The sequence below is a fragment of the Stenella coeruleoalba genome, assembly GCF_951394435.1.
Source record: "Stenella coeruleoalba genome assembly, chromosome: 5".
NCBI lineage: Eukaryota > Metazoa > Chordata > Mammalia > Artiodactyla > Delphinidae > Stenella > Stenella coeruleoalba.
In genome coordinates this window covers 76,939,591-76,963,068 of record NC_137150.1, presented here as the reverse complement: position 1 = coordinate 76,963,068, position 23,478 = coordinate 76,939,591, and the positions used below count along the sequence as shown (strand labels likewise).

The 23,478-nt window shown below is 37.8% G+C and overlaps 1 protein-coding gene across 3 annotated transcripts in view; it reads right to left on the bottom strand.

Annotated features, from left to right (window-relative positions):
* Window positions 1–23,478, bottom strand: part of KPNA1 (karyopherin subunit alpha 1) — a 75,512-nt gene that overhangs the window by 6,239 nt on the left and 45,795 nt on the right. For 2 of the 3 annotated variants that reach the window (XM_079923401.1, XM_079923402.1), the window contains exons 6-13: window positions 17,746–17,877; window positions 16,412–16,500; window positions 15,951–16,050; window positions 15,059–15,222; window positions 12,918–12,996; window positions 9,034–9,159; window positions 6,532–6,659; window positions 585–763 (exon numbers count right to left, since the gene is read on the bottom strand). In XM_079923401.1, the coding sequence (XP_079779527.1) occupies window positions 585–763; window positions 6,532–6,659; window positions 9,034–9,159; window positions 12,918–12,996; window positions 15,059–15,222; window positions 15,951–16,050; window positions 16,412–16,500; window positions 17,746–17,877 (997 nt within the window). Of the gene's footprint in view, window positions 1–584; window positions 764–6,531; window positions 6,660–9,033; window positions 9,160–12,917; window positions 12,997–15,058; window positions 15,223–15,950; window positions 16,051–16,411; window positions 16,501–17,745; window positions 17,878–21,363; window positions 21,380–23,478 lie in introns of those variants that run through there. The other variant, XM_079923403.1, reaches the window with a different exon arrangement.

Sequence of the window (23,478 nt, the reverse complement as noted above, 5' to 3'; positions counted from 1 at the left end):
AGAGCAGTGGTTTTCAATCCTGGCTATGCATTAAAATCACTTAGGGAACTTAGAAGTTTTAAAGTACAGTGGTAAACCAGTGATTAAGAGTACAGTTAGAACTGAGATTGGAAGAATGAGGAAACCAAACAGCAGATAGTGACTCTACTGTTTCTAATGAAACTCTTAGAGTTTACAGTCAAGAACACTTTAGGAACACAGGAATCGGGGGATGCAACTCAAAATCAGAACTCTAAAATCTTACAAGAGAAAAGGAGTGGAGTCGGGCATTGTCTACAGTAGATATGGATGCTCTTGAGGCTCAGATGGACTAGTAAGAATACAGAAGTACCCACAATGGCAAGCAGAGTCAGGGAATGGAAGATCCTAACAGCCCAGTGTAAAAAGGGCTCAACTTAAAAGGGTACTTGCTTCTCTTCACATCTACAATGCATCTTCTTTTCCAATTCTGCATACTAAATATTACTCATAAGAGAACAACTTTTTTGTATGAGTTTGCTAATGACAGGTGTAGACAAGCCAGAAAAGCATGGAGAAAAAGGAAAAAAATAATTTCAGGACATCTATTAAACAATCTATCTTACCATAAGCTTCTTCAATCAAAGCACAGTAAGGATTAATGCCAGTGCCATTCCTTTTGGCTTCTTGTTCTCCAAGCCTCAGGATATTTTCCAAGCCATTTAGGGCAACCTGTACAATCTTAGAGTCCATGACTGTGAGGAGATCACAGAGTGGCTTGATACAGCCCAGTTCTACGAGGTACCTAAATTAATACAAAGAACAATTTAGTCAAACAAAGCTTTTCATTTCATAAAACTTCTATGAAATTGGTAGGAGGGAAATCCTCAAATTCACTGTAGAAATAAAAGTAGGCACCCATTCAACCATACAACCTACACCTTGTCAAAAAAAAAAAAAGCTACAAATAAATTTTAAAAAAAAACAGTTCTCTGGCACCATCACCATTTTTTTTCCCTCCACAATTATTAGACTCGAAGAAACTGGAATACTCTTACTTTGACTATGAGTGATTCTTCAAAATGGTATAGTTTTGATTAATTTCATTTTTGTTTCTATAGGTAACCACACCTCTGAAACAGGACACACTTGGTGCTAAAGCCAGCGCCGGCACAAGCCCAACAAGCCAATTCTACTGTGTACAAAGAACTCTTAAAACTCAAAGATAAGAAAACAGAATTTAAGAATGGGCAAAAGATCTCAACAAAGATATACTGATGGCAAAAAAGCATATGAAAAGACACAACATCATATGTCATTCAGGAACTGCAAATCAAAACAATGATGCCCCTACATATCTATTAAAATGGCTAAAATCCAAAACACTGACAATACCAAACACTGGTAAGGATGTGGAGAAACAACTCTCATTTTTTTTGCTGGTGGGAATGCAAAATATGATAACCACTTGGAAAAACAGCTTGGCAGGTTTTGGTTTTTGGTTTTTTAACAAAGCTTTCCATATGATCCAGCAATCACACTCCTAGACGTTTACCCAATTGAGATGAAAATTTATGTCCACACAAAAACCTGTACAAGAATTATTTACAGGAGCTTTATTCCTAACTGCCAAAAACTAGAAGCAACCAAAATGTCCTTCAATAGGTGACTGAATAAACTGTAGTGCATTCAGACAATGGAATATTATTCAGTGATAAAAAGAAATAAAATGAGCTATCAAGCCATGAAAAGATGTGAAGGAACCTTAAATGCATATTGCTAAGTGAAAGAAGCTAGTCTGAAAAGACTCCATACTATATGACATTCTGGAAAACAGAAAACTTTTATAAAGGCAATAGAATAGTGGTTGCCAGGGATTTGAGGGATGGAAGTAAGGGAGTAGTGATGAATAGGTGAAGCAGAGGGGATTTTTAGAGCAGTAAATAATACTACAATGGTGGAAACATTCATCAAAACCTATAATTGTACAACACAAAGAATAATCCTTAATATAAAATATGAACTTAAGCTAATAATGTATCAGTACTGGTTCATTAACTATAACAAATGTAACCACACTAAAGCAAAAGATTTTACTAGAAGAAACTTAGAAGGGAGGGAAGTATACAGGAACTCTGTATTATCTAAATTTTTCTGTAAATCTAAAAATGTTCTTTAAAAAGGCTTAATTTTTTAAAAAGTTTTATGTAATATTTAGCTTTATTATTTACAAAGGAATGAATTTAACAGTATTGTGTGTAATTTTATTTAAATATTTACTGACAATTTAGATGATATGTCCTAGGAATAGACTAGGTCAGTCATAAAGAGACTAGGTAAGGCATGAAGCCATTTCTGACCATTTCCCCTTCCTTTACACCACAGTTTTTAGTCACTAAAAACTGTTAACCATTCCTTCAACGTATTTACATAATTCTCACTGTTTTTCTTAAAAAAAACAAAACCAAGCCTCTTTAGATTATAAATGTTAGTTGCTGCAAATTTGAAAAACATAGAAAAGCATAAAGAAAAATAAAAAGTACCCAGAGATAACCACCACTACAACATCCCAGCTGTGCTACATACAAGCTGGATGACTTTGGAGAAAAAAAAAAAAAAAAGCTGGATGACTTTGGACAAGTTATCTGATCTCTCTGTGCCTCAGTTTCCTGAAATGGAAAAGTCTGGGAATCAAAGACTAAGTCTGTCACTAAACCCCAGCAAAATTTTAGAGTAGTTAATTAAACAGATGACTTACATGTCTACACTTAAACTTCACTGGCCTATATAGGCAAGTCTATAGAACACCAACTGGATTTCAGAGATTTGTTCAGAATCTCCAAATTGTCTGCAAACTTGATCATGGTCTATGCTTGATATGATTTTCTCTCCCATCTAGAAAGCTTGGCTCAGTAACCTCTAATCCTTACGTCGCCTTTAAAAACCTCATTTACTTTTGTAATACTGTCTGGTTGTGAAACCTTTTATTATGAAAACCAGTGTTCTGAAAATGATTCAGAATTAAAAACAAATTTTAAGTTCTAGAAAGCTTCTAGAACTTGTATATAATTAAATGAATAAATACTGACTAAAACTTTCTTATTGAAAAACTCTACCCAAAAATGTGCTAATAAGGGCTTCCCTGGTGGTGCAGTGGTTTAGAGTCCGCCTGCTGATGCAGGGTACACGGGTTCGTGCCCCGGTCCGGGAAGATCCCACGTGCCGCGGAGCGGCTGGGCCCGTGAGCCATGGCCACTGAGTCTGCGCGTCGGAGCCTGTACTCCGCAACGGGAGAGGCCACAACAGTGAGAGGCCCGCGTACCGCAAAAAAAAAAAAAAAAAAAGTGCTAATAAGTAAATCCAGAGTTTTGAAGATGTGAGGTTTTATATTTGCAAAAATATGGTATTATTATTATTATGGCACAGTTCATTAAATGAGTTTTGGGTTCCCAATTCTAGCCACTTAAATTATACCTCCTTACAAGATCAGAGGAATTCAAGGTGCTGTTTTCTGATGCAACCACTCATCTTTGGAGATTTAAGACCACCATAGTGGTATTTCACTACTGATGCAAGTTTCTCCAAAGATAGCAATTTGCACCAAAAAGCAAAACAGGTCATCAGAGGACCTGGGCTGTATAGGAGTTGGAAAATCATGTTACTTTGAGAAAAGCACTGCAAGAAGTATGTCCTCAGGAAAGTCTGAAGACTTTAAAAGATGACTGGAAAACAGGCACAATTCTATGGTTAAAGTCTGGAACTGGCTCCAATGGGTGGTGTATTTCAAACACTTGGATAAAGCAATCACTGGTCACTGACGCTAGCTGGCTTTTGTGGCAGAAAAGGCTTCCATTAAGAAAATTTTCTGGGTAAGGAAATTTAGTCCGCTAGAATTTACTATCTGGAAAAGTGAATTATATTTCTCAAATATTTCTTCTGATGAAAAACAAACTCACTGTGTCTTAAACCATCTCTCTCGGAACTTCCCTGGTGGCGCAGTGGTTAAGAATCCGCCGGCCAGTGCAGAGGACACAGGTTCAAGCCCTGGTCCGGGAAGATCCCACATGCCGTGGAGCAACTAAGCCCGTGCGCCACAACTGCTGAGCCTGCACTCTAGAGCCCGCAAGCCACAACTACTGAGCCCACATGCCACAACTACCGAAGCCCACACACCTAGAGCCCATGCTCCGCAACAAGAGAGGCCACCACAATGAGAAGCCCTCGCACCACAACAAAGAGTAGCCCCGGCTCACCACGACTAGAGAAAGCCCACACGCAGCAACAAAGACCCAACGCAGCCAAAATTAAATAAATAAAGCCATCCCTCTCAAACAGGATTTTGCTTCTTCTGTGTCCTAATTTTATCAACAGCACCACCTTTTTCTCCGGTCATCTTTGGCTCTTTCCTTTCCTTTGCAATCTGTTAACCTGCCACCAAATCCTACAGATCGTTATTTCCCATATCTAGACCCATACCTCATGCTACAACACTTTTTTTTTGCCACACCTGGCAGCATGCGGGATCTTAGTTGCCCGACCAGGAATCAAACCCGTGCCCTCTGCAGTGGAAGCATGGAGTCTTAACCACTGGACCACCAGGGAAGTCCCTACAGCTATTACCTTAATTCTGGCCATCACAGTATACTAAACTACTGCAATGGCATCTTAATTGCTCTCTTTCCTCTCCTCAAAACACTATGTTCTTGGGACTTCCCTGCTTCCCAAGAGTAAGGCCTTCATTCCAGTTTTCAGAGTCCATCAATTACTTAATTCCTCATCCCTGCACAGAATAACCTATAGCAAGATTGATTTGCCTCTTCCAATAACATTTACTGTGCATATTGCCTCATGCTATTCTCTCTCCTCCAAAACTGCCAAATCTCTACCCAAATGTCAAGTTTCATCTCTTTCATGAAACTTTAATTCCAGGCAACATTCTTTATCCTTCATTTTTAAGAACTGTAGTATGTATTAGCATTTGATTATATTTAACCTAAAATTATGAGTACTTCCTAAGTTATTCTAACTGGTTCTTGCATCTAAATCTTGTCTTCTCAACAATAAGCAGAAGCCACACAGATGTCTTTTATCAGTAATAAAGACAGCTTATTTTCTATAATTTGGACCATAATAGTTTTATAATAATCCTTCAAGATAACTCTTTACCCAGTTAATAAAAAACTGCTAGGAGACTGATAATTAACTCTATTATTATAAATAGCTATGCTGAATTGTAAAAAGGGATAGTAGGCATTCCATTCCTCTCTAACAGAGCAAAATACCCCTGAATACTTTCTGATGAAAGATACCATAGTATTTTAAAATGTCTTTAAAATATGTACCTGTACAGTTTCACTATTTCAATTAAGAAAACATATTTGGTATAAAATATAGTGACAATAATTATAAATCTGAATTTGAACATAAGACAACCATCAACTGTTCTAATAACTTCTATATTACTTCATATTACTGCCATCTGGTGGTGGCATACTTAAAAATCATAGTACCCCAGACCGAACTCTAGAGGTTAAAAAAGACCCAATCCCCTACAAATATGCTCTGAAGACCACTTGAAGTCCTCCTTGGCTAACCTATCCATGATGAACTTCACCGAAATAGCTACTGCATGTGTTAATCTATTTAAGTTGTATTATTTCAGGTACATACTTATTTTCTGTAATCTTATTTTCTGATCAGTTTCTGAAATCTTAGGACTACTTTACCTTCTCATGTTGAAATTCCCAACAGAGCACTAAAAAATCAGCACTGGTTGAGCACCTGCATTTAACCCACAAAGCAACAATATCAGAAGTAGCTATGTTTCCCCCATATTACTACATATATAGAAGGGGTTAAATGCTTTAACACTCATTGGTAACCATATTCTCATTTGAATTCCCCAAAGAATCTTAAGGCAGGCTAAGAGTCTAGGTTCCATTCTTCTTTTTTTTTCTATCTGAAATACTGTATATATCCACAATTAACCATCTGATTATATGATGTTCCTTTGAGGAATTGATTCCTATCCATATTTATGCCTACTCTAGCCATTAAGATTATAAGTTGCTGCCCTAGGGGCCATTTAAGTCTCAAGCTAATACACAGACCTCTCCCTTTACTGAATAACATAGTCCTTTAGGAGACCTGCCTCTACTAAATTTGGCACTTTATTTTAAGGCATATCAATACATCTCTTTCAAGTCTGTCCAATTCTACTATTAAGACATCTAAACTAGAAATAGCAAGAGTTAGCTATTAAAGTTAGACTCTAAGAATTCTACAAGTAACCTTCTAGACTACCCAAGATGTTTTTGATCAAGCAGCTTGAGAGTAGGCTCAAGCCACCCCTATAAGTATTTCAATCGCCTCAAACCTCAAATATGCCTTCCCTCTCACATCCCAGAATTATCTTCAGCAACAGAGAATGGGAGCGATATAAGGAATCAAATATACGCTTGAGTCTAATTATGAAACTGAGAACAATCTTCCAAGAGGCTAGAGCTGAGCATTCTTAATTGGGAGACAGTAATTTTCCTTTAATTTACAAGATACTACTTGGCTAGTACTTACTTGATCTGTTCAGATGATCCTCCAGAAGTTGCATTTGTGATGGCCCAAGCTGCTTCTTTCCTTGTCCGAAACTCAGCAGTTTGTAATATACTAATGAGGGCTGGGAAAATGTTGGCATCTATCACAGTCTGGAATGAAAAAATTAAATGGAAAGGGAAATTACAAGAGTTGTAAAACTGTTCATGACACTAATTATAACTTTTCAGCTAGCTTCACTAATGACACCCTTCCCCTGTTAAAAATAAACTGGGGGGCTTCCCTGGTGGCGCAGTGGTTTAGAGTCCGCCTGCTGATGCAGGGGACACGGGTTTGTGCCCCGGTCTGGGAAGATCCCACATGCCGCGGAGTGGCTGGGCCCGTGAGCCATGGCCACAGAGCCTGCGCGTCCAGAGCCTGTGCTCCGCAACGGGAGAGGCCACAACAGTGAGAGGCCCGCGTACAGCAAAAAAAAAAACAAAACAAAAAAAAACAAAAAAAAAAAAACTGGGGCTTCCCTGGTGGTGCAGTGGTTGAGAGTCCGCCTGCCGATGCAGGGGACACAGGTTCGTGACCCAGTCCGGGAAGATCCCACATGCCGCGGAGCAGCTGGGCCCGTGAGCCATGGCCGCTGAGCCTGCGCGTCTGGAGCCTGCGCGTCTGGAGCCTGCGCATCTGGAGCCTGTGCTCCGCAACGGGAGAGGCCACAGCAGTGAGAGGCCCGCGTACCGCAAAAAATAAATAAATAAATAAATAAATAAACTGGAAGGAGTTTAACTCCTCATTATCCTTAACCTTTTGGCTATACTTAGTATCACTAACAACATCCTCCCTGGAGTTTGTGACCTTGTAATCTCCTAGTTTTCTACCTGGGTTCTTTTCTCTTTTATTTTTCTCTCTTGTTCCACTCACTATAACAAATTATAAAAGTTCAATTTTCTTTCTTTTCCTCTGCCATTCTCATTTCTCTCATAGCATCCACTCTCACATGTGTGCTCTACCTCTCCAGTCCACATTTCTCACTGGGGCCCCAGCCCAAGGTGGCTGACAGCTGACTTAACATCTGCTAACCACCTTAAACATATCATCTGCCCTTTGTATCAGGTCTCCTTTCAAACCTCTCTAGTTTACAAAGGCTGTTTTTATATTTATTTATTTATTTATTCATTCTAAATTCAATCAGTCACCAAGTCTCCTTTACATTCTCAATTCAGAACGTCCATCTTTTCCTTTCCTTCTTTTCCTTTCCTTCAGCACTGCCACCATTCTATTCCAAGCCACCACCTCCCACACAGATTACCAGAATAGCCTTTAGACAGAGTACTTTTACTCAATCCCTCTCATATATTAAAGCAGTCTTCCTCAAATTGCTTTCTTCATGTTTCTCCTTAGCTCTAGAACCTAAAATGGGTTCATATCATTTCATTTATCAAAAAACTGAGGAATTCTATATGAGAGCCTGGTGGTAGCAGACAATAAAGTGCAGCTGAAATCACCCTGATGCATGCTATAAAATGCCACAGTTATCAATCTCAGTCCCTGACAGCTTCCTGGGGATGACTAACCATGCTTTCCTGGTCAAGAACTCTTTCTATTACACCACTGAAGGAAGTCAGTAAAATTTAGTGGAAAGGTGCTTCATCTTGGTCCTGTCATTTACTAGAGGTATCCTTGAGCAAATCATTTTATTTCTCTGAGCCTCAGTTTCATCTTTAATTGAGAATGTTGGGTTAGATGACCTCTATGATTCCACTGAGCTCAAAGTCCCATAAGTCTACGGTATATCTTTTCCAACTCATTATTCCAGCCTTTCTCATGGCTTATTCTGAACCATTTGGCCTATGGCTTAGCCTTTCACTTCGATTACTCTCCCACTAGTACAAGGACAAAAGTAAAGGGCAGATAACCATTTAGAGAAAACTGGGTCCCCAAAGAGTCATGAAAAATTGAAGCAATCCAACATATGGGTCCACTAGAAAAGAAATTTTTTTTTTTTTTTTTGCAGTACGTGGGCTCCTCACTGTTGTGGCCTCTCCCGTTGAGGAGCACAGGCTCCGGATGCGCAGGCTCAGCGGCCATGGCTCACGGGCCCAGCCGCTCCACGGCATGTGGGATCTTCCCGGACCGGGGCACGAACCTGTGTCCCCTGCATCGGCAGGCGGACTCTCAACCACTGCGCCACCAGGGAAGCCCAGAAAAGAAATATTTTATTTGGCAAGAGTAAAGCCAATCTGTTTAGCGTAAAGTCCATAAAAACATTTTGAAAATACAGATCTTGTCTCAGATTTTGACAAATCATCAAATATTAAAGGCAAAGAGAAAAAACCAAGGCCTAAGTGTAAGTTTCAAAAGATTTAACCTCTATAATGTTGGATAAAAAAAGTAAGAAGTAGACTAAATAAGACAACATTGGAAATTAGTGTTCTCCAAGGCAATAATGAAAAATTATACATACTTTAAAGGCTGACTGAAAAAAAACCTTAACTAATAAAAATACAGAACAAAAGACAGGTGCTATGAGATTACCTGGATCTGTGCCCTATTTCCAGCTGTGATGTTAGATATTGTCCAACATGCTTCCTTTTTGATAGACTCCTTTGGGCTACTCAGCAAATGCAATAAACTCTGCAGAGCTGAGCAATTCAAAATTACCTAAAGAAAAAAGTTTGAAAATTTTACTTATTGTGTTAATCCAAACTGAAGTAAACCTTTAACTCAAAGACTTTATTTTTGGAAAATACAAAGAAATAACATCTCTCCTTGAAATTTTAGAAATAACTTTATATATGTATAAAAGTACTCACTGCTAATAAGAATTCATTTCTAAGATTATCAAAGCAGTTTCATTATATACACTCACAACTGCTAAACATATTTAATATGGCACAATATGCCTTATTCACTTTCCTATGCCTATAGCATATGAAAATGTCTTTTGGGTAAATGTATCAAGTGGCCAGAAATTCATAAGTGGTCTCAGATTTTTAAGTCTTCTGATAATTCTCTACCTGGAAGTCAAGGAATCAATACATGCTTAGTTAAGTATACCAGGTGCTTTATAGGATACAAAGATTGAAAGTATATGCCCCCAGCTATCAAACAGCTTACAAAGGTGAGGATGATATACATGACAAATATACATGAACAAAGAGATCCACTCTACCAGAAACTAAAATCATAAAGTTATAATGATTAAAATAATATGTGACAGGCTCAAGAATCAATCACTGAACAAAAGAATAGGATATCTAGTCTAGAAATAAATACAAGTATTTATAAAGAATTAATAAGTATGTAATAAGATTAATCCTTTCTTTCTCCAATGACTGGTAGTCTTATTTAATAGATGGTATTAGAATAAGGGGCAACTAGTTGAAAATATTTTAAAAATCAATTCTTAACCCCAAACAGTAAAATAAATCTGCAACTTATTTAAAGAGTAAATATAAAAAAGAAACCATAAAGCAGAAGAAAATATTAGTTAGTAGCTGGTTTGGGGACAGTGAAGGACTTTCCAAGCATAAAAACAACAGAAGAAATTATAGGGGAAAAATTAAAATTTCACCAAATAGAAATTTTTGCATGTCAAAAACTCATATGAAAATTAAAATGCACACCACACAATGTGAAAAAGTATTTGTAATGGAAAAAAGCATTGCTGTCTTTAATATGTAAATTGGTAAGAGAAACTATATTTTTAATAGAAAATTACCTCACAAAGTAACAAAAGAAATGCAAATTACAATGAAGCCGATTTTTGCCTATTAAATTAACTCAAAAAATAACAAAACTTGTGGTTTAACAGGTACAGTCTTTCCAAATAACAGTGTGAAAGACATCACAAAGCATTTTTAAATGCCAAAGATGTGGTGTGGAAAATAAGCATGTCGGAAGTTAAAGAATACCTGGGGAGGAGTAGTAAGGAAAAAAACACTTCACGGGAGGGGGTGGTGGGGGAACACCTTGAAACACAGACAGGATTTCATAAGCAAAGAAGAGGGAGGACACAGCAGACAGAAGGGTTAGAAATGAAAAAATGCTGAAATGGTTCTTTATCTCACAGGCATTAAAGAAGCGCATTGTTTCTAGGAGGAAAATAATGTGAACAAAGTTATTTTAGGAAAGATTAAGCTGTTATTAGGAAGAATACACTGAGAGGGGTAAATGCCTGGGACAGCAGGAGGATGAGTAAGATAGGTACAGCAACAACCCCTGCATGTGAGAAAACAGGGCCCAAACTAAGGTAATCTGATGTGGATCCAGAAACACTAAGAATCAGTTAAGACCTGCTGACTTGCTATACAAAGTGTGAGAGATGGAGACACCAAATATGACTGCAAAGTTTCAAGACTGGGTGAACAGTTGTACCATTAACTGAAATGGGAAAAACCAAGACGAGAAGGCGAGACAGGTACTGGAGACATGGGACTGGAACTTGAGAGAGGTTGGAACTAGATGTATAGGTTCAGAACTTCATTTATTCAGTAAATATTTTTTGAGTAAATATTTTTTGAGTAAATATTTTTTGAGTAAATATTTTTTGAATAAATATTCAGTAAATATTTTTCTATATATTGTGCCAGGGACTATTGTAGAAGCAACAAAAATGAACAAGAATGACACAGTTCCACCTCTACAAGTTTACAATCTAGTAGACAGTTACAATACGGTGTGGTAAGTGCTATGATGGATGAAACAAAACAAGGAGCACCTAATTTAAGAGTCAGCTTCTTGGAGAAAATGTTAATACCAAGACTTGAAGAATGAAAAGGCATTAGTGGCAGAGTGAGGATTTGTGTGAGGGACTGGTCAGAACAGGGATGGGGATGGAAGCATATGTTCCATGCAGAGGGAAGCAAGCCATGTGTTAAATCTCAGAAGTGAGCGTGATCATAGCTAATACAGCAGAACAAACATGGCAAAAGCACAGAGTATGGCATGGGAGGGGGCAGACAGAAACTTTTTCTGAATAGCAAATATACCAATATGGTTTTAAAATTCAGAAAATAAAAAGGACTATATAGTTAAAAGCCTCCTTTCCATTCCTATACCCCAGCTACCTGGTTCTCCACAGAGACAACCAATGTTATTAGTTTCCTGTGTATGCTTCCTGAGAAATTTTATGCAAATACAATCAAAAACATACATTGTTTTCTTCTCCTCTCCTCCCTGCCCGTTTTTTACACAAATAGTAATATATCCTACATACTATTCGGCCCCTTGTTTTTCTTTTTAAACAACAGAACCTAGAAACCTTTCCATATACATGCCTATTAGCTTCTTCATTCTGTTGCACAGCATTTCATTATACAGGTGCCAGATTTTAAAGGATCTTAAACACTGTCCAAGGACAACAGGAGGCCATAAGAAGATTTTAAGAGAATGACGCGATCAAATTTGCATTTTACAAGCATCCTTCTAGTGATATGGGAATGATACAAGAAATGTCTGAACTAAGCACTGCAAGGAATGAGTAGAAATAGCAGTCATTAGTGACTGATGAGAAAGGTGGCAGAAAGGGAATAATCAAACTAATGTCCAGGTTTTTGGCTTGGGTAACTGTTGGGGCCATTCACTGAGACAGGAACATAAATAAGCAGAGGTCCAGGTACACCAGTTCCCTTGCGGACAGAATAAATTTAAAGTTAAATATTAAGAGTTGGAAGACACCTGAGAACAAATTCAGTCTCCTAATTTTAGAGATTAGAAAAGTGAAGACATTAAATGTCTTGCTGAAAGTCAGAGCTGGCTAAGAAGAGCTAAGGCTAAAACTAATCCCCTCCAGGGGATAATCCCATAAACAGAAAAGAACAGGTAAAGGAACTTGCTAAGGAGAAATAAATGGTCAATGAGGCAGAAGACCCAAAATACTTCAACACCACAGAAGCCTAGGAAGATAATTTTAAAGATGATGCCAATGCATCTGAGAGATCAAGAAGAAAAATGGCTATAACAATCCACTGTGAGTGATGTATCTTGATATAAAATTTGAATGGAATAGAAGGTGACATCAAGAACCAGGAGGGAAGATACTTCTCACATAGGAAACTTACCGTGTACAAAAAGGAGGAAGCCATCAGGGAAGATAAGATGAAGATGACAGAAAGGATGCTACTAGAGGCTTCTTATGTTCACAAGAACCCCTTCAAGTAGAAGTAGTGGGAAATAAACCGAACCAAAAGGATAAGTTACACCATAGGGGAACCCAAAATTGCCACAAAGCAATAGGTCAAGACAGAGATAGTGAAGGTATTGAAAGTAGTTGCCAAAGCCAACACTTTTAACAAACATTAATGAAACAAAGTATCATTTCTCCCCATGTGAGTTAAATACTGTAACAGAAACATAATCATGAGGGGTCAATCTGCTATTTCTGAAAGAAAAAAGAAAGAGATACCATTTATTCATACCTGTGTCTGAATATCATCGCCTGTGACAATGTTTCCCACAGCTCGCAAAGCAGGAGAAACCACTTTATAATCATTATGCCTGCAACCATAAAAAGATGTGTTATATCCAACAGTTCTATCTTTAATCTCTTTTCCTTAGGGCTGAAACCCAAAAGAAATTAATATGTGATCGGTTCTTGGAGCAGAAAGGCACCTATGGTGGTTATTAAAGGAACCCTATCATGATGAGGAAATGTTTTTGGTGTCCCCAAGAAAGGCTGTCTTTCCTTTTGTTTGGTACTTTTCGATAAGAACTACAAATCTGTTCTAATAACCCTTCCCAGGTATTCAATCACCTGGAGTCCAAGTTTTCCCTCTTATTCATTAATGCAGGTTTCATTTCCTCTTTACTTGGTCTCTATGGTTGCTGAGATAATAGAAAGAGATAGTAACATTTATACAGCACTTTTTTTAAGTTTTACAAATCACTTAATTTTCACAGGAATAAAAATATATCAACAGTTGAGCTAACTTGAAAATGAAAGCCAGGCCTCATACTTCAAATAGTAGACTCTTTCTACTAAACCTCAGCTGACTTACTGGTCTGAAAAACCCCTCCACAAATCTTTTATATATCTGAAGACAGATATTAAGTCTTGATTTTAGGCTAAGTAAGTTAATATCCTTTAACTTTCCTTAAATATCTTTTTTTTTTTTTTTTTTGAGGTACGCGGGCCTCTCACTGTTGTGGCCTCTCGCGTTGCGAAGCACAGGCTCCGGACGTGCAGGCTCAGCGGCCATGGCCCACGGGCCCAGCCGCTCCATGGCATGTGGGATCCTCCCGGACTGGGGCACGAACCCGCGTCCCCTGCATCGGCAGGCGGACTCCCAACCACTGCGCCACCAGGGAAGCCCTAAATATCTTATTTTCTCTCCCCATATAATGAGATTGATCACTCTTCTCAAAACTGTGCCAGTTTCTCCACATTTAAGATCCGATGACTAAAAAGAAATGGTTAAAATATTTAGTAATCTAGAGACTAAAGAGTACAAAAGGTTACTCTCCCAGATTCTGAATGATGTACTTCTGAGTCCTCCAGCATTATATTGCTTTTAATTCACAACAGCATTATGCTGCTGATCTGTACCCAGTCTATAACCCCAGAGTTTTTTTTTTTAATATACAGTTTTACATCTTTATTGGAGTATAATTGCTTTACAATGGTGTGTTAGTTTCTGCTTTATAACAAAGTGAATCAGTTATACATATACATATGTTCCCATATCTCTTCCCTCTTGCATCTCCCTCCCTCCCTCCCACCCTCCCTATCCCACCCCTCTAGGTGGTCACACACCAAGATGATCTCCCTGTGCTATGCGGCTGCTTCCCACTAGCTATCTATTTTACGTTTGGTAGTATATATATGTCCACACCACTCTCTCGCTTTGTCACAGCTTACCCTTCCCCCTCCCCATATCCTCAAGTCCATTCTCTAGTAGGTCTGTGTCTTTATTCCTGTCTTACAACCCCAGAGTTTTATATTCTATATATTATACTATCTAATTCATTCCACATGTCATCTTTGGGGCAATGTTTCCTTGCATTTACTTTGTACTTACTCCAATAAATTTCACATGGCTTTTAATTATACTATTTCCCCATTATGTTATCACTCTTAATTTTTTTATTTGATACTATTTTCTAAAAATTTGATTAATACAGTCTCAAATTATTTATGCCATCAGTAAATCTTCCACTTCATAAATGAAAGGCATCACAAAGAGATATAGCAAAATAAAATTCAAAGTCTGACACCAATCTAGGTTAAGCTCTAAATGAGACAAAAAGATGAAAACTGATCGTTTTTAGTGGCAGTGTGCCTTCTGCTATCCAGTGGTTGGTCTCAGGTCATTAATCATGAGCTAGAATTACATAGATCAAAGTTTTCCAAATGTTTCTGCTAAAGGGTTGCTTACAGCAGAATGAGAGGTTCTTTATAACCCTCAAAACAATCAAACAGATTTGACATGAGTATAAAAAAGTAACAAAAGACAGTAGCCTAAAGCACAATAAATCAGTATAATGCATTAATATTTGAGTATCAGCAACTAGAAAACTAATATGAGAGACAAAAGAACAGACACACTTTAAGATATCTTACATCAGCAGCTCCACAAGTCTCCTACATACTCCTGCATCAATGACTGCTTGAATTTTATCATTGGGTCCATCTGATAGATATGAGAGGGCCCAGCAGGCATCAGCCAGTACATCAGTGTCACTGACAAACAGCAACCAGGAAAGCACATTCAGACAGGGGGAAACCTATAAAGGGAAGATGATATGATTATGAACTTCAACAGAAAAAAAGCAAGAAATGAGGGGGGAAACTCCAGAAAGCCACCAGGCACACACCTGGTGACTTCTGGTGTGATTAATACTTCTGAAGATGGAGCAGTAAGTGGCCAAGTGACATTTCCATCTTTGGGAATGCTGTCAATAACCCTGCAGTTTACTTTGATGAGGTAGTCAGAGCCCAAGGAAAACAATTTCAAAGAGCAAAGTTTAACATATACCAATTCTCAGAGTGAGATTCCTTGTCAAAACACTCTCTGTGGATCAGAGAGGTAAAGGAATTTTCCTAAGTGTTAAAGCTAGGAAATTCTGCATTTTAGATACTTTGTTACAAACAAAAAATGCCATGTTTTAAGAGTAATTCAGAGCTTTTTAAAGGCAGTGAAAATTTATTTCAAATTCAAACAAAAATAAAAAGACCTATTTTTCTAGAAATAAATTATTCTCTTTCTATTCACATTAATATTGGTTCTTAGACTCTTCCCATTGCAGAGCACAGGCTCCGGACGTGCAGGCTCAGCAGCCATGGCTCATGGGCCCAGCAGCTCCATGGCATGTGGGATCTTCCCGGACCGGGGCACAAACCCGTGTCCCCTGCATCCGCAGGCGGACTCTCAATCACTGCGCCACCAGGGAAGCCCTCTTAGACTCTTTTAACTGTACTTTTTCTGCCAATTTCCCACAAGCGTAATCCTTACCTTTGCAAATTCTGGAGGGGGACTTTTTCCTCTACAGAGATTAGACAAAGCCCATACTGCATTCCGGGTCATGGTCAGGCGGTTTTGCTTTGAAAATAACCTATAAGCATAATGATGCAATGGTAAGTGATATAATGGGCATTAATTCTCTGATGGCATAATATAAATATTTAACCACTTAATGCTATTGATAAACAGATGTCTTCAAACAGCTCTTCTCTACAACAATAAAGCTTAATTAATTCTAACACAAGGAATTCAAAATTTTGGCACTTGAATAAGATAGGATGCCCAAGGAAATGATCTGAACAAGTTAGTAAGAAAATATCTGTAATGAAAAGTAACACTAGGAAATCCAAAATGATTTCCAAAGATGCACTGCTTTCTGAGGAACTTCCCGTATTTTTATTACTCACAAAAAAAAAAAAAAAAAGAAAAGAAAAAAAGAAAAAGAAACTTACTGCAGCAGAGGGGGAAGAATATTGCAGTCTAAAACATAGTCCCTGCACATGGTACTATCTCCAGCAATGTTGCCAAGAGCCCAGACTGCCTGTGAAAGAATTATTCATTAATAACAGGCTGTAGAGTTTAATTTTCTCATAATTCTTTCAAAAAAGATGCCAACATATCACAATAACTCTTTACAAAATTATACAGTAGTTAATCAACATATTATACATGGACATTAACTATTAAAACCCCTAAGTTCACTCAACAGGGAGTCAAATGAAATAGTTGTGGGATTGGTGGAAGAAGATCAATACTATTATATAAGTATACATGTGAATACTCATGGGAGTAAACTTATTAAAAGGAGGTACCAGTTCTTATACATATTCTTTTTTTTTTTTTGTGGTACACGGGCCTCTCACTGTTGTGGCCTCTCCCGTTGCAGAGCACAGGCTCCGGACGCACAGGCTCAGTAGCCATGGCTCACGGGCCCAGCCGCTCCGCAGCATGTGGGATCCTCCCAGACCAGGGCACAAACCCGCGTCCCCTGCATTGGCAGGCGGACTCTCAACCACTGCACCACCAGGGAAGCCCCTTAAACATATTCTTAATCTTAGGGGGCCCTACCCTTAAGTAACATTCCATACAGCCATTGGAACATAGCAGAGATCCAAATGGCTTACTCAGCTGATTACAAATGTATTTTAAGCTTGCTTACAAAAGAAAACAGTGAGCCAGGAATTTAAGAGCAACCAAAATGCAGAAAACTTTACTCAACTTTTGGGGATGATGGATATATTAATTATCTTGACTGTAATGACAGTTTCATGGATATATACATATGTCAAAACTTATCATATTATACACTTTAACCATATGCAGTTTACTGTAGGTTGATTATACCTCAATAAAGCTGTAGAAGAAAGTCATATTCATTTAGTAATGATTTATATTTATGAATTTGACAAACTTTACAGTAATTAAAATTTCATGTTTTCTAAGTGATTTTCTGCACAAAAGTGGCAAAGACTTGCTATGTCAATCAACACTAGAGATTACTATAAGAAAAAACTCAGCAACTGTTTACATGGTCTAAAATGTATATCTATGGGACTTAAAGAATTTCAGGGTTGGAAGGGAAAAATGGTTTTATGTTTCTAGGAGAAATTCTGCCTATATTCACTATGAAATTTTCTATTTTGGTTAAGTTTAGGTTTCTAGAACACTCCCTGTGATGAACCATGGATTGTCATATCCAAGCGGTAAAACTGAGATTCTGAATATAAGACTGAAGGGAAAAATTGTATTCTTTGACCTGCTTCTCTTTACTTGTTTCAATTTTTACCTGCTCCTGGACATCTTCAAACTCTGAGCTGAGCAACTCTATGAAGATAGGCACAGCTCCTGCCTGAATCACAATCCGGGTCTGAAGAGAATTTCCTGAAGCAATATTTGTCAGTACCCAAGCTGACTCAAACTATAAAGATAAAAATAATTTCATTATCTTATTAGAATTTAATAGCTTGTTTACTTATAACAATAAGGTTTTCTGTGCATGAAGAAAAGAATCTGAGATCATTATTTACACATAATCTATCAGGTAAATACTATATTAATTTTAAATGAAGAATTCCTGAGGAAATAACCTTAGCCTAGAGGAATACTCAGGGTGTCTAAAATTTCAGATCAAGGCAGAGCTGACATGAGACCGTAAGAAGAATGAGGGAGTGCTTCATATACTGACATGGAATGATCTCCCAAGACATAAATGCAGGAAAAAGAAAAACAATGTACATTAATATGGTACCATACTGTATTTTCCAAATAAAAAGGAATATATGCATCAATTTACTTATTGCACAGAATATCTCTTGAAGGAGTCACAATAAACTGTAAATACTTGTCACTTACATAGAGAGCTCGAGGTGAATGGGAAACAAGTATGGGAAGGATAGGCACTTACAGTAAAGCCTTTATGTACCTTTTGGCCTTAAACCATGTTTATTATCTAATAAAAATAAAATTAAATAATTTCTATAAAATGGGCAGGTGAAATGGCGAAAGAATAAAACTGTAAAATGTGTAAAATACAGGCAGAGTGAAAAATACAGGCAGAAGACAACTGAAATGATAAGTAGTCCGAAAGGAGTTAACGGGCATACAACTAACAGAAATGGCAACTTCAGAGCATAGAGCTTCCAATAAATGAGAAGTCTCCAAACCAAGGCACAGAGGTTAAGACTTTTTTAAAAAGAGCATTCTTAAAGGTTGATAAACTGGTAAACAGTATGAAGGAAATTATGGCCAACAAAAAATACAGCACGTTATTAATTCTACACATCTCTACAGTAACTTGACTCTTTAGCCTAATATGATGAAATCCAAGAATGACCTCTTAAAATCCAAGAATGAACTCTTATATTACAATTGTATTTAGAGTTCTTAATTAAACTTTAGTTTTGTTTCCTTCTCCTGTTCTGTCTTCTATTTAATATTCTTTAATGAAGCACATATGGGGAAGAAAAAAAATTCAGTGACATGCCCCTTGAATGAGAATTCAATAAAAAGTCATCAAAAGATGGAGCTGTGACTCCTTTAAGCTTTGGGGTCAATTGAAAGGCAGGTGTCATATGGAAAACTGAATCATCAATCACTTGGGGTACAGGAAAATGAAAGAAATGGGAAGACAATCTGATTAGCCCAGTCCAAAGCTACATGAATGATAGTAAATTTATAGCAGAAGACACTTAAAGAAGGGATATTCAAAGAAACCTAAAATTTGATATACAGAAGTGAAATAAAGTGGTCTGATATCTAGTTAGGACACTGATATTACAGCAGCAGGGAGGCCAGACTAGGAGCACCACAGTCAAACTTTTTTTTGCCTGATAACTCTTTGCTATAAGAGAAGTTCAGGAGACTTTTAAACACTGAGTATCATAAAATAAAAACTCATATCACCTCTGTAATTAAATTACTACTCAAACCAATGTACAAACCCTTTTCAGTCTGTCTGAATTGAAACTTGACATTTATACAGTACTTTATACTTTCAAAGCATTATTCACATACTCTCAGGTGTTCCTTACAACAACCCAGAGAAGCCTGGCTTTTCTAGTTTATGAATGAGGAAACTATCAGAAAAAGATCCAATGATCACTAATCATTTGAGTAATGCCAGTCAAAGAGAGCTAGATTACAGCCTCCTAATCTAGTAGGCTTATGGCCCCAACCATAGTTTCCTCTCTGAAACACACCTGTAACACTGACAAGAGTCTTCCAATTGCTTGCAGTTTTGGTATCTAGGGCAAGAAATTTCAAATAATGATATGACAGATTATTTAGGGTTATTATTATTTAGGGTATGCTAAAAGGAAAACACAGTTCACCTAAAATGTAGCTTCTTTTGCTTACTAGGAAAATGAACTATGAAGTGGGTACAAAAGCAAACTTTCCTACAAGAAGAAAAGCTCAAAGTTCAACAGAGAGTCATCAGCATCTGAGACCATGTCAAAAAATGAAAACTTTGAGGAAAAGCAACCTGTGAAGAATGAATAAGATCAGCACACATAGCAATCTATATCAAAGAGAAAAAGGTTTGCAGTGAGATTTTGATGCAAAAGAAATGGTGACAATAAACTGAGTAGATAAAGGATATATTAAAGAGTTATCAATGAGAAGAAATTAGAATAATAATTGCTAACAGAAGTCAAACTGCTGTTTGTCTGATGAGGTTTAGCCCCAAAGGTCTCCCAGAAAAAGAGAGATTTCCAGATGCCACTGAAATGAATAAAATGGAGAAGCAAAACAAAATAGAGTGACAATGATTAGGAGAATGGAGAATAAGTAAATAATAGCCAGAACATGAATGGAAGAAACTCGGAAGTTAGGACTTCTCAGCAAAAGAAGAATGTACCAGAGTTATGTTTATCACTAAGAAGTACATAATGATTATAACCTCTGAATGCAAACAAGATTCAAGGTCTCTCTTGGTAAGAATGGAAATCAGGAAGTAGTTTTGCCATTACCAGGGAAAGAAGTAGATGAATAACTATAACCAGAGGGCCAGTGAAAACTCAAATCATATTCATGGATTAATGAAGCATTAAAACACACACACACACACACACACACACACACACGGCACTGATTACTGTGATGTTTACCTTGTAAAAACTTATCAAGCTCTATTTGTGCAATTTTCTATACCCATGTGTATATGTGTGACATGAGAAGGAGGCGGGAGGAGAGAGAGTGCGAGACAGAAACAGAGAGAGAGGCAGAGAGAAAGAGAGACTGAGAATTCCTCATGAGTATAGACCCCTATTAAAGTCTTGGAAGAAGCAACTTTCAAATGTGTTTAATATGTAAGTATGTTTTAAAAAAACTGGTTGTACTTTGAACTATGTAGTTTCTCTTTCACTGGGTATCGCAGTCTTTATTTTTTTGAGTGGGGTGAACATTTCCGTCTCAGGTCCCAGACCAGATTTTAACATGAAAGAGAGTTGTGAAATGGGAATGTCCAGAGTTGATACCAAAAGCAATTGCATAAAGTTATAACAGAAATGGCCAGAAAAGGTAATTTAAGTAACCATGTAACTCAAGAAAAACTCAGCAACAAGATGAAATGAAAAAAACTTAAGAAATGGTATCACCTGAAGTAGTACCCAAAATTATTATAATCTTTACTCCTCTTTGTTGTTTTAAACTACTATATTCTTAGTGTTCCAAGAATGGCATCATGCAAGGAAACAACCTGTCATGCAGCTGTGATTGCTTACAAATTGTAATTCCACTATTATTTTTCACTGTCCAGAACTTTCTAAATAAGGCTACAACTGAAATCTGAAGGGCACGCTGAAGATTTTGGTATGTTCTCTTTTTCCTTTCTCAATCTCTACCTTCTGGTGCTCAGTTCCTTAAAATAAGGAAAATGAGAATCCAAAACTGAAGTACTTCTGACCTCCTATCAAGTTTCCCACTCCAGGTTGAAGTACGCCTGGTTCCCTTTCTCCATTTGGATCAGGACTCTGTTGCTGGCCACTTTGCCGGTTCCACTCTGGTTCCTAGCAAATGCCAGGCTCACCTGGAGAGCAAGTGAAAAGAGAGGCTCACATCAGAAAAATAAATCCAGATATCAAACTCTGCAGAGAACAGTGCCTGAGTCATCTGAGCAACCTTTTAAGATAGGTAGAGGGATCAATGAAGATGGGGAAAAAACATAGGAAGATGAAGGCTTAACTGCAGTTTACCACATTAAGCTTTTAGTGTGGACAAGAAAGGTAGAAATGGGAAAACTAAACCAATTTAATTCAAATTTACAACTTTAAGAGGAGTATCTGTTTAATGACTGGAACTAGGAAGCAATTTACTTATTTCTAGCTATTTTTATAAGCTTCTATAAGAAGGTTTGGGAATACACCATCTCAGCACTGCAAAGGACAGTACAAAGATGTTGGACCTGGACTCAAAAAAAACAAACCAAGTGGGCCCAGGGAATACACCATAAGGCAGACCAATCTCATGTCAAGGCTCTCATGTATGGCTGAGGCCTGCATGTCACTGTGTTTGAGAATGCTGTTAGTTAAACGGCAGAGTCGGCTTCCAAAGTCCTAGATTCCACCCATATTCATCTCATTTGAGGGCAAGTGAGTATCTAGGTAGCACTGCCAAAAGCAGGCATTTTTATCTCCCTGGTTTGCAGTATCCCACTGATAAGGAAAGCCAGAAAGAAAGTGAAGAAGCCCTTCACTAGGATTCACAGTTCTTTATGTACGGAATGAAGGGAATAAGTTTGTCCAGTGATTTATTATTGAGTTTAGCTATCATGACTACATATTATTACTCTCTTTCTAGAAGAGAAATGGCAAACACCCCATTCCAAAGACACACTATTCAAACTTCTAATAAGCAGGTAGGAATATCATGGATAACTCACATCCTAGCGCTCTCCAAGAAGACAGAGGAAGGTATACCCTCCAAGCTTCCCAGAGCACGTCTAATTATTTAACAATGAAGTCTCCTGGCTCTAAGGTCTCCATCAATATATTTGCTCCTCCTGCTTCTGGGGTAGTCAAGGGTACCCATTAGTCACACTGGAGAAAGAACACCATATTGTGCTTAAATGCACACAGAAGAAAAGCTGGGGATGATGACCTTTATATAATAAACAGGTTCATTATCTCTAGAGTCTTTGGATCGCTAAGGTGAAAATCACGAGGTGGTCACTTCCAGAGGAATCATTTCTCAATCTTTCAGCCTAATTATTAGTTAGGCTGCACAAGGGTGGAATCTGAGAATTCTGATAGAAGCAAATTAGAGATTTCTGAAGGCTTTCATCTTCAGATGTGTTAAGATACAAACTCTAGGATTACAAAATCAAAAATGATGTAGAATTTACAAGTGTTAGCCAGGAGAGGGCACTGCCTGAGAGAATATACTGTGCTCTTTAGGGAATACTGGAGAAGGTGGGGATGGGGAAAGACCAAATTCTCTGACATTTTTCTTTTTAGGACTAGAAAGTTATACCATCTTCCTTTAACACATTAAGGAACTGGACCTCTGCAACCACCTACTAAAAACTGCTAAGTCCAGACGTAAATTTAATATCTCTGAATTACTCTCATTGTCAGAGGCAGGATAGAAACATACTTCCACATGAACAAAATGATAAATTTTCCCTACCTCCCTCTTCCTACAAAGCTTTTCAAATGATAAACTGCAGTAAGGCTCTTCATTTGGTCCCTCTGGTTCTCTTGACAGGTTGCTTAAGGGGCTCAGGCTCTGTTCTCTGCAGTCTTGGTTGTCTGGATTTCCTTTTTTTCTGAGAAAAGTCCTCTTTCTTTGCTCTCTAGGTGAACCTGATTATTTTCCAGGTGTCTGGTGATCCTGGCCTTAGATGGGGACCAGAATTACAATCCAGGAAGCAGCCAACAAAACAGAATCTTAATTCAAATGAACTTGGGGATTAGTAAATGTCAAACTGGAGAAGAAAAACTGATGGGACACTGAAGTACTCTACCTTTTCTGGACTTCCTGTTTTTCCTCTGGAAGGAACTCATCACCGCAACAAAGAGAG